Below are 12133 nucleotides of genomic sequence, written 5' to 3'. Positions count from 1 at the left end.
ATTTATCATGACAGCACAACACTTAAACTGTTAAACTTTATTCTTGTACTTTCCTGCAATGCAAAGATTCAGCAGGTACAATAACTGAATTAGCCGTCTGACACCCAGTCCTACTCATTGGGATTGGCAATGACCACTTTTCCAAAATTGTCAGACTTACTGTTTCATCAAAACAAAAATACACATCATTCCTTTCACAATGTATGCACCTACAACCGTGTGACTCGTGGAGTCTGGAGAAAAAAATATTCCGGCTTTGCTCACCGACTCTCCTCTTTCACGCTTCATACTTAAAAGAAAGAAAAAGAAATGTGACCTGAGTTGAACCTCTCATTGAGTACATATGGAAAGCGGTGTAAGGCAAACCACAAAAAGAATATGTGAATAATAATATAAAACATGCAGGGAGTGTCTTCTTAATCATGACTGTACAAAGAGCTGGGTTTGGGAAGTCTGCTAGCGCAGTTACAGGTTTAAACAAGCGTTAGACTCCAATTATAGATAAAATAGAAGGATACTTGATATTAAAAATTAAACTCTATTCAGAGTCTAAAGCCAGAAAGAGGACAGTTTGGAATAAAAAATGTTTTTTTACCTTCACTCAGTTTCGTTTTGCCTCGGGTTGCAACCTATCTGGGTTAACATGCCGGATCACGTGTCTGCTGGTCATAGTTCAGCTTTGTCAAGAATTACTCGGGTGTCACTCATTTGGCTGCATATTGCCTGGAAGAAGTGCATGTTTACTGAAATGGGAACTCCTCGCCGTTTCTTTCATTTTGGACTTGAACACAGTGGGTACTGCTGTAGTTACAGCTATCATCTGGCAAGCGAAGAACCTGGGTTTGAACCCTTGCGCTTGTTGTACTACCCTTGAAAAAGATACTAATCCTGAATTCATACAGTACAAACTACCCAGCTGTACAAAGGGGCAAATTATAAAAATCTTGAAATATTTTAAGTCACTTTGGAGAAGCATCAGATAGAGGCATTAAAAAGTATTATAAGTACTAGAATGGTAACCCCAACATAGTCATTAAATGTGTTTCATTGCAATATTATGGCATTATATAGTGGGGGGGTCAAAAAAGGGATATACCATCTGCGCACTGGACAGTATGTATGGGTCTTGAAGTCACACACACACAAAGCACTGAGCATGTGCTCCAGTCTGAACAGGTTTGTTTATTTGGTGGTGAGTCTGTGCAGGTGAGGCTTGTGCCAGGTGCTTTGCAAGTATTTGTTTACCATGAGAGCATCTTTCATAAGGTTAAAGACCTCACTGCGTCACCCTTGACCTTCTTCCTCCTGAATAACCCACACACTGCCGTCGCTTGTGCGCTAAAGCCTTCAATAGCATCAGCACCACCTACATTTCAGAGTGCTGCCAAATTCCGGATGCCCCCTTCCCACCTCCACCGCTGCGGTTCCCTTTCGGATCCCACAGGAAGGACATGCAGCATGGTCGAGCCCACTTCCTCCACACCCAAGTCTGACTTGACCCTATGGCTACTTCCAGTCAACCGAGAGTGTTCCCAGATGGAATCGAGAGAGCCAGCTCACATTGTACCAATTTCGTTTTCTCAATATGTACACAGTTGTCCAGCTGTACCTTGGCACTCAAAGGACCATCACGTTTTGAGTTCCAAATGCTGCCTACCACCCTATATCTCTCTGTGTACCTTGGTCTTTTTTTGGCCAAATTAAGTCATTTCCTCCCATGACTTCACTTCAGCCATCCACAATGCCATCATGTACATGTTGTTAAGCACTGCAGGTATAGACAGCGAGCTCTTCTGACAGCATTGCCAACCAAAGGCCTGTCTGTCACATCAATGAGAGCAGGAGTGCTGCTACACCCTGTCAGCTCGCAGATGCCCAGCATATCTCTAGGAGCTGTTTAATGCAGACATCAGCTGAGGTTCCTGGGCTGACTTGATCCTTCCCAGAAAAAAAAGCAGTCTGTTGCCTTAAACTCCTGGTCACAGCTGGTGAGTAGAAGAATTCAGTCTACATCTGCAGAACTACAGTGATAGCTACAGTCCCACAGCTATTGGGAAGAATATCTCCTAGAGAAGCAGAAGGAAACTGATCTGATCTTCACAGTTTCATACATCTGGGAGCCACACCCCCCCATATATGTACAGCACTGCCTGACCCTAGCAACATGTGGAACTGCCAGAACTCCTGATGTTCCAGTTCCTCAGCTCAACACACCGTTTAAGTGTGACAAGAGCAGAAAAGGAGGCGTGAAGCATGTGTGTATTCCTGCTGAGACTGCCTCCTTAACATACGCTGCGAACGTGCCATCGCTCTCCCCATCAGCCCCCCCTGCACAGGAGAGGGACTGAGCTACGCAGACCGAGGCGCCAGGCTACCTGACCCGCATGCCAAGCAAGCTCTGTTCCGCACCCTTCCCTCACTTGTTCTCCCGCTCTGCATCTTGCTTGCATGTACGAGCCACGGCTTTACCTTCCCGGGGACCCCAGGCTCAGTGCCTGCAGCAACCGTGGCAGCAGCCGTAATGCAGACAGGCAAAAGCATGCATCTCACCTGCAATGCACCGGCACCCGGACTTCCCCATCGACTCCTGCCTCCGTTCCACCGGCTGTCAGTCAGGTGCAGATCCTCGCATTGGTCTGGCAGTCTGTTTTATTATCTTGCCAGTGCACTGGCACTTAAGAATTAAATCATCTATGAGTGTGCTTGTTATTTCCCTCATTGATTAATAAGCAGACCACACTGATGCTAATTTGCGTGCTGGCTGACCGTTTTGTCCATTTCAAGCCCCTCCCCCCGGCCTCTCTCCCTCCCTCCCCTCTCCATTCCTGCTCAGCTGATTGCCGCCGCTGGGATGACACAGAATTCCTGGTGGTTCTGGAGCTCTTCTCTTCGCTGCGGATTCCCTGACGCTCCTGCTTGCAACCGTCTCTCTATTCTACATCTGTCTGGCTCTCTCTCTCTCTCTCTCTTACTTGTTTCTATCCCTCCCTCTTTTCCAGCCTGACCTTTGCAATGTAATATCAAAGCTTTCCTTATAAGGGCTGGGTTTCCATGGCAACCGTGGACTCCACCTGTCTCTCACCCAGCCTCTCTCTCCCTCTCTCTCCCATTCTCATTCTACCATTCACAATGACAATGGTGGCATGACCACAAAGAACAAGGGACAGAAAAAAGGAGGGAAGGAGGACGTGTGGAGCGGGCTACAACCCAGAGGAGGAAATGAGTGCCTCTCTGTGCACAGTGGAGGAGGAAAGGTTCAATTCGGAGATGGCACAATGTCCAATGCAGGAAGGGGGCGTGCGGGGAGACGTACCGTTGGTCTCTCTCAACGGAGCGAATGCAGACAGAGAGCTGAGGGAGGAGTTGCACAGCGCAGAGCCAGAGGTGCAGGCAGACGAAGGGCTGGTACAAAGGTTGCCAGCTAGACACCTCCCACATTCCCTCAACAAACCAAAAGCCCAATCAGAGCCAAATGGTAAATCTACATATGACTACAGTGAAATGTAAACAAATATGGCCAGCGCCAGCCCTGCTGTTGCACATTTAGTTCTTTTATTTCCATTTGGTGGGTCAGTGTTATTTGGCCACAGTGAGGCTACGCGCTTGTTCAAGGCTGGTGTCGACTCCTGAGGTCCAACTCCTCGCTTGGGTCTTTGGATCTAATCACGTCACCTGATATTTGTGTTGGCTGTGGTTGCCATAATTGCTGTAGTTACAAGGAGGGTTTACCTGTTCACGGACACGCTCCGGGGTCCCCCTCATGCTGCCATGGGATGGCGAAGGAGACGGCGGGTGCTGGGGCGGGTATTTATTCTTGAGGTGGTCCATGAAGGCATCACGTTTGCGCTCTATTTCGGCCTTCTGCAGGCTGCTGAGCGCTTCTAGGCTCTGCGCTGCGATCACCGTGTGTCGGTGCTCTGAGGTGTGCACCAGGCCCACGTTGGAGAAGCGCCGCGTGCCGTTACCCAGCGTGCGGTACTCCCGTGGGTACTCGGCGTCATCCGTGGAGATCATGTGACCTCCGCCACGTTCCGGGTCTGTTGCAAACATACACATGCAAGAGGAAAGAGAGGGGGAGAAGGGGAAGAGAGATGCAGGGTGCAATATTACACTCATAGCCACTACAGTTTGGAATCTTGTTGTATTATTGATCTCAGGTTCTGAAGAAGACAAAATCAAAAAGGAACTCGCTTTAGCAACGCATCAAAAAGAACAAAAAACCTAGTGAATAGTGAATTTCTGCTGCGGGATATTAGTTTTCTGCTTGTTTGTCATCTAAAGGACCTTCTAATACTTTCTGACAACAGACAGACTGCTGAAATGAAAATGGAAAGAGCAGGGGGAGGCTAGGGGGAGTGGAGGGCAACTGCAGAGAAGCGCTCCTTCCCACACAGGTGTCGCTGCAGCGGCCGTCTCTCGCCCACTCGCCCTGTCCGTTCTCATGCAGCCCGGCACTGCCAAAAGCCCCTTTGATTATTAACGGCAGAGCAAAGCTGGCTGCGCGCATCTCTCCCCAGGAGCCGGGGTGGTTCCATTATCTGGAAGCCCCAGCGCCGGGCAAGGCGCAGCACACAGCCACTCAGGGAGGAAACACACACAAAGGGACAGCGGTGATCGATGGGCTTTGAGGGTGACGACGCAGTACTGAGATTCGCCGTTTCAGTTACCTTGCTTTGGAAAACAGGCGCCAGTGTTAGCTGGAAGAGAAATATGTTCACAGTTAATTTTTGAGAAGATGTCATCATCATAAAGAGAGCCGAAACTCACGGTGCTGAGTTTCCACAAAGAGGGTAGCTCTCTGCATGGTCATTTTTGTCTAGGCAAAATAGAAGGAAAGTCAGTGAGCTACCTTTTCAGACTTACAAAACAAAAATGCAGCAGCACTCCAAAGGCCTGTCTAATGTTTTTGGGGCTGTCAAACTGACAGGTGAGCAATGCAACGGGAACAGGGAGGGTGGCATCTCAACTAGTAGAACATAAACACACTAAGGTCAGAGAGAAACCACCGCTTTCCACCACTCTCGCTGAAGAAGGTCCATTAACGGACTGACGAGAACATCTGCCCACCGCCCGAGGGCGAACCGCAGGAGAGCACTAGGGAGCGGCGTTAGGGCAGTGACACAGCCCTGGTCAACCACACAGTCCTATCTTGGACAGCTTTGCCATGCTCCCAATTAGAGTAAAGGAAACTCCAAAAAGCAGTGGAAGAAATAAAGCCTGCGGAGCACTGACTGTAACGCTGATGTTTGGGAAAAACATGATGAATGTGAAAAATAAGTTAATTGCAGTAGCATATGGCTCGCCCCCCATGACAGGATGAGGAAGGGACTCAAATATCAGTGCAAATATCAGTGTTTGTACAGTGCACTTTTTTGGTGCTGTACAGTGCTCAGAGCTTCACAGGAGCTGGTGGTGAAGGTGCAGGTAGAGCGCAGGGTGGACACGTAGGGCAAACGTAGCCAAAGCCGGGAGAGGTCTCCAAAACATGGGTCACGAGACGTGATCGTGGACTCGGGTTCCTGGTCACAAACACCCCACCCAACTGTAAACAGAGTTAGATAAATTGTCGGCGATTAGCATGAGGCATCGGTGTACCTTGGGTACTTGATCCCTCCCTCTGTTGTGTCAGGATAGCTTTGCGTACCACAGTCATACGCAGCAGGTAGCTCCTGAGATGTGGGTTTGGATGTGGATTTGAAAGCTGCTCTGTTGGTGAGAATTTGCATGTTCTCCCTGTGGGTTTCCTTTATAAGCTCTGGTTTCTTTATACAGTCTGAAGAGATGGCTCTGGTGAACTGGTGACTCTGAAATGCCCCAATTGCATATATGTGACAGATTTACATTCATTCATTTAGCTGACACATTTATTAATGTGTTTCTCCAAGGCAACTTACGATGCTGAGCTATTTACAATTATTTACCCATTTATACAGCCAGGCAACTTTACTGAAGCAATGTAGAGTAAGTACCTTGCTCAAGGGTTCTAGAGCTGCTATTCGAACCTGCAACTGCATTCCAAAGGCAGCAGTACTAACCACTACACTACCAGCTTTCCATAGGACTTATCTTGCGACCACCACAACACAGCTCAGGAAAAGTGCTTGAGGAAATTTACCCAGTATTTTTTCAAAGTCAAGAGAAATAAGAATCTATTATACTGAACTGCCACTTTATTTTATCCGAGCACAATTTAACTTCAAAACAAATGATATTTAAAGAAATGCTAATGTATAATACAGAATGTGCGCTATTATAAATTATTAACGGAAGATGAGGTTTGACCAGTCATCTCCCAGGGTAATTACTCTGCATTAATACCAGATTTTATTCCGGAAAAGACTGCTGTACGACATGGGGATCTCCTCTAGCCTAGAGCCCAACGGTGATCTAGCACTTCGGCTCTCTGTCTTGAGACCCAGTTGTCCTCAAGTTGCAGACTCCTTCACTCAGGGCTGATGAGAGGAGACTGTTCATCTATTTGTTCCCTCACCAGCTCCACCGCCAACGCCAACGGTGACCCTCACCACCAGAGACGAAACCCAAGGGGGCGCGTGCAACACAAATTCCAGCAATGTCGATGAGGAGAGATGAGAGAGAATTGATTTTAAAGATGATGACACGTTATTTTTGTACAGTCTTTAACTTCATGTTCCGCCTAGCTAATTTAATTGACTTTCTATCAGTGGCCACAATTAGTGAATGTAACTACAGCCTCTGCTACAGGCTACGTTCTAATGCAAAAAAACGGTCTTCTCATCGAGGCAAACTCACAGTCTTGACTCTGGCTGCAGAAATTCAGAGTACAGAGCACTCGGGTCAAGCAGTTGGACGTTATCTTGACAACCTGGCTTCTCACCGCATGAATCACCCTTGTACCACAACACTAAACTTGGCATCATATCAGCATTTCATTTAGTAGCGCCTGGATCCCAGTCGGGTGTTTTTTTTGTTTGTTTTTTAATTATAAGAAGAGGAAACGCTGGGTGACTGCGATATACAAAAGGAACAACGCAGAGCAATACTGCAAACAACTGCAAGTACAAATCAAGGACAGCGAGTAACAATGGCCCTCAGGCGTGATCGGCTGCCGTTGTCCAAGTCCACCGTGAAGAACAGTGTAACTACGAGCCATCCTAATCCGACGAGCATAATTTTATCTGATTAAAGAAAACTTCATCGCGAGGATACAAGCATAGACCACAATTAAGTCATGAATAAAAAATTAACACACTAGGGTGGTTTATGTTTAAGAGGAGAGTCTGAATTTTCCAACGTGTCTCTAGCACAGTTGTGTTTAATGCGTGAGGTGGGGACAGTCCATTATGGCCACCAACATGTCCCCCCCTTTAAAGAAGAGGCCACCAGGGGACTGGCGGACGAGCACAGGTCGTGCCGAGAGCAACGGGAAGGATTTTTGAGGGCCTTGGCATCATCGGTGTGAATGCAGGCCCTTTTCGCAGCTGATTAGTGGAAGTGCAACAGCTCAGACAACGGATAACCACTCATGCAGCGGAGACATCTCGGCGCATCCATCAATATTTTGACAACGGACATCTTGAGGAAGAACAGTTCACGTGATGTTCTTTTGCAACATGCTCACGCAGACAGGAAGAGCACTAAGACACCTCGTCTGCATCGAAAACCAAGTCGGGTACGCCCTGAACGGGACACCGATCCATCGGAGGGTACCGCCAAAACACTTCATGAACACACTTAAAACACATACACATTACACGGAAAAGGATGAAGGGAAGAGTTCTCTCATCCTGCCGCTACTCTCAAGTTAATTCGATGAAATTTATAGTTTGCCGCACTAAACCAACCCATGATGGAGTGGAATTCAGCGGCGCTAAGACTACTTCATTACGTCAGCATATTGTATTTTGTAGCCGTTAAGGGAGCGTTGCAAGAACACTTGGCACATCTGCGATGCGATCATCGATGAACCAGGATGATCACGTGGGCAGAAGATTAGTGAAGGAATATTACCCCTGCAGCTTGTAAAACGTGCTTGTCTGTCAGATCTTTGTCTTGGCACGACGAACAAGTATCGCCTTGCCAGTATAATTGTTATTACCCACCAGGGAACTTCAGCGGGGTCCATAAAAGACTCCATAGAGAGCTAGAAAGCTCACCGCGCAGTTGTCTTAAAGGCACAGAGAAAAATGGAGAGGAACGAACAAGGCGGCACCTGCTTCTGGCTTGTGAGGTCAGCCAGAGGTGAGCTTAGCAATCGATGACGCGGAAAGGTGGCGCCCATTTCTGACTTGGCGTCTCGGTCAACAAGACGCACGTTATATTCAGGCACTGGGACCTCGATGTGCAAGCTGTCGTGTCTATAGTGATCCGAAAGGCTGCTTGTTTAATTAAAAAGGATTTCGCTCCTCCGCTCCGCGAGCCTCCTCCTTCGCCTTGCTCGCATACACTGTACTTACCCCCCCACCCCGTGCACCTTGGCAGAATTATAATTAGATTACGACCACCCGTGAAAACAGCTTGTTCCTTCACAGCGGTACACACTGAGACAATTAAAATCAGCCGCTGCTTGTTTGTTGGTGCCGTTGGCTTTGACTCATATCAGTCGCACCTAAGCAAACCCACATTGCAAGACGACGTACGCCGATTCTGGCGACTTCGCCGAAGCACCCTGACGGAGAGGAGAGGCGCCTAAAAGAAACGGAATTGCCCGTGTGGACACAAAGACCGTCTGACATCTGCTGCTGTTCCCGTCATGGTGAATTATGCTCTGAATTCTTCACGTATTTGTGTCGCCTGCACAACTCACACACGACCTTCTTGCAATGTCCATCATTAAGCCTTCATAGCATTGTTAGAGACTGCCCTACTTCTACGCGGTAGCTTCAGTTCCACGGTATATTAGAAGCAGCGGTGTATCCTTAATCTCTCCTCTGTTGGTCTGCGGAGCACAGGAGCCGTTCCACCAGCTGCAGGGAAAGCAGACCTGATAAAGCAGGGCCTATGTGACGCTCCAAGTTTAATGCAAAAGAGGCCGATGCGCTGAACCGAACCGCTTTGCATGGCTGTCTTGCTTCCAGCCTGTGGAGAGGAGAGCGAGAACTCCAGCTCTCACCGCAGTTCAACAAAGGAGCCAAGAGTTGCTCCTCTGGTTTTACAGCAGATGTCCTTTGTGACTATCTTTCCAAGGTTATCCAAACCCCGAGCAAGCAGTAGATTTAATTGCGCTTCTTAAAGGTGTTTTGACTTTGCTGAAGAACAATGCGTCAAAGAGGTTGCTGGACCAAGAGCAAAGCCAACAGACTGAACACAGACCCAAAAGCAGCTGGTGCTGCTGCCAGCCCTACAGATGGTGTACACCAGTTGGGGGGGAAGCAAGACCCCAGCAGAACAAGGGTCAGTGTTCAGCCTTTGAAGACTTTCCATTCCCAGAAAAACAGCACCCTTACACCTCTGAGGTCCCACTGATGCACCACAGCATTTGGTCCATAGGTAAACAGTCTGCAATTAGAAGATCGAGCAAGAAGCAACCTGTCCCTGCTTATGATGTGTACTCACTAGTTTGGGCACCAAGGATCGTGCAAGAGTCCTTCATGACCAGGTGCTGTGCGTGTCAATGGATGCCGTACATTTCCTCCAGCGCCGCACAGCGGTACAGCCTGTGTGGAAATTGCATGTTGTCTCTGTGCTTCCACGGGCTTTCTCCAGGTGCTCTAGTCTCCTCCCACAGTCCAGTGTCTCAGATGTGCTACAGGCTTAAAGCTGTCTGTAGTGTGTGATTGAATGAGTCTGTGTGCAACTGCCCTACACTAGATTGCAGGGTTTAACCATGCCTCACATGCTTCTTGGATAGGCTACAGACCACCATGACCTTGCACCGGACAAGCAATTCATAATAATGGATGTACAGATGTTTCTCCTAGTCCGTACGCTGGGAATGCACATTTGAGATACCAGACAAGGGGCCAGTTCTCCCAAGCACTGTCATTTCTATAACACAGAAAGGGAGCACGCGCTTGCATTTCATATGCGTTTCTTTATTTTTAATTTACCAATTACCAAAGCACAGTAGCAACAGTAGAGAAACGGTGGAGGACGAGAGTGGTGGGAAAAACATTTGTGAGGTCAGGACAAGAATGCATTTTAGAGATGTTAAGTGAGAGACAGAGCACTAACGGAGCAATTTTTTCTCAGAGCTGTAACATACCTGTTGGGTGTATATTTTCAATTTGCAGCCCTGAGCTGAGATCGGGGATGGAGGGAAAGTGACTCGGTAGGGGAAGACTTGCATTCATTTTCACTAGAAGCAGTTATATGCGGGACAGAAGACACGCTCCACATGGTCGCAATGAAGCTTATCAAGGTCAAGTCATACTGATGAGAGGCTGCTCTGTATCTCCTGCAGGAGGAGTGTTATTATATGGATATATTGGTATTCATTAAGAGTACAGTAAGGAGTCCTGTTTATAAAGAACATTCAATATTTCTCCTTTTTTATTAGCTTTCTCAGATACAACTTTAATGAACATCTGAAAGTCGCAGCACACATGACCTTACTGCTCCCCTCCCCGCACGGAACATTTGTTCAACAGACAAAGCAATTTACATATAGAATGAATTTACACAGATTAATACTGATGGGTATTTACTAAATTAAAAAACAACTATGTTTACAGGTGCAACAGCTCTTCCCTCCTGGGATCTGGTTCCCAAATGCCTCCTTTCTCATCAAACATGCTGCCTGCTGTTACTTGAAGTGCAGGAGATTAGATGGAAATGCTCCCAAAAAGAAAGATGCTCTGAGGTTGAAAACACTAACAATTGCTTGTGCTGCTCGTGTGCGCTAGCTGTCCAAACCCTTCAACACTAGAGGAAGTCAATACGGTGTGAAAGCAGGTTGGTGCGTTGAGTGTACGCCGTTATCGAAATGTGCCTTCAGATCTCGCAAAGGTGCCACCGTCCTCAACCACATCCCATGAGCCTCGCCGCGTTTCTTCTGGAATCCGCCGGTTGAGACTCCGCTGCTAATGAATGCACCGTTCAGCCTGGATGGCCTGACAGATGAGCACCTGTTCATCTTTACAATTTACCTTACGTTCCCAGGCCCTTTTTGTCGGCTTGTCACAGGCAGTCCCTTGGCGCCATTGCCTGGAAAGTTATTACCTAATAATAATGGCAAACTTATCCTGGAGTTCCAGCAGTGGCTTGCAATGGCAAGGGTTAATTACATAAGACGACCGGAAAGTCAAAGTGAGCAGAGACAGCATGTCTCCAGCATGTCTCTAGCCTGGTGGTTAGAGATATCTACATTGAAGTGGATGGATGCCTGAGAAATACCCACATGGGATCCTCCTGTAGCACCTTTGAGCCAGATAAAGAACCAAAGTTTTTCCAATTAAATGTCGATATGCAAGAAACTTTTAGTTGTTTTGGATAACAGTATTTCCTAAGGTAATCATCTGGCCATTCCTGGAGTGTGAGAAGCCACTTGGTACTGACCAAAGTGTGGGAACAGACGTAACATTTCTAGACTGGTCAACGAGACGGGTCTATGGAAGCTTAAAAAAAAAAAAAAAAAAAAAGAAGCAAGAGCTGCGCTTTGAGGACTTCTGTCAGCCACCTGTTCAGTCCCTACTCAGACCATGGCAGCTGTTACACCAGGCTCCCTCATCACCTTGCGAGACCCCTGGCTCATTCCGAGGCCCTTGGCCAGGAATGCAGATACACCCCCAACCCCACAAACCCAGGAGCTCCCTTCTGCCATGCTTCCTCCACACTTCATTCCCAGAAACTCTCCCGAAGGACACAACAGCACTCCTGTGAATGTCAAAATGTCAAAGTCAATTCAGTTACACTGTTTTTCAAACTTAACTAATTGCAGCAGATTGCCTGCAACTGCATGCATGCATGCGTACACACACACACACACACACACACACACACACACACGAGTTAAGCATGACCTCGCTGAACTTAGAATTGAGCTCCACGTTATGATCATCTTCACCCTCTCGTTCTGCACCTTGAACCACGTTCCACTTCATTACAGTGACAAATATCACCAATCGCTATAAAAATGTAGCATTCAATACGGAGAATAAAGTCCCCACCATGACTTGTGGCAACCTGCTGACTGTCAGACACCAAGCACACACAC

General features: G+C 47.5%; 1 protein-coding gene across 10 annotated transcripts in view; it reads right to left on the bottom strand.

Annotated features, from left to right (window-relative positions):
- The window catches only part of srcin1a (SRC kinase signaling inhibitor 1a), a 106162-nt gene that overhangs the window by 45300 nt on the left and 48729 nt on the right, over positions 1 to 12133 (bottom strand). For 8 of the 10 annotated variants that reach the window (XR_003797867.1, XR_001966656.2, XM_018764606.2 and 5 more), the window contains exons 2-3: positions 4668 to 4697; positions 3730 to 4037 (exon numbers count right to left, since the gene is read on the bottom strand). Coding sequence is in view for 7 of the 10 variants with exons in the window: in XM_018764606.2 (XP_018620122.2) it covers positions 3730 to 4037; positions 4668 to 4697 (338 nt within the window). In the remaining 3 variants the exon portion in view is untranslated. Of the gene's footprint in view, positions 1 to 2550; positions 2644 to 3729; positions 4038 to 4667; positions 4698 to 12133 lie in introns of those variants that run through there. The other 2 variants (XM_018764609.2, XM_018764611.2) reach the window with 2 other exon arrangements.

This window comes from Scleropages formosus, chromosome 8, assembly GCF_900964775.1.
Source record: "Scleropages formosus chromosome 8, fSclFor1.1, whole genome shotgun sequence".
Taxonomy (NCBI): Eukaryota; Metazoa; Chordata; class Actinopteri; order Osteoglossiformes; family Osteoglossidae; genus Scleropages; species Scleropages formosus.
Note: the sequence above shows the minus strand (reverse complement) of the source record. Positions and strands in the feature narration are given on the sequence as shown.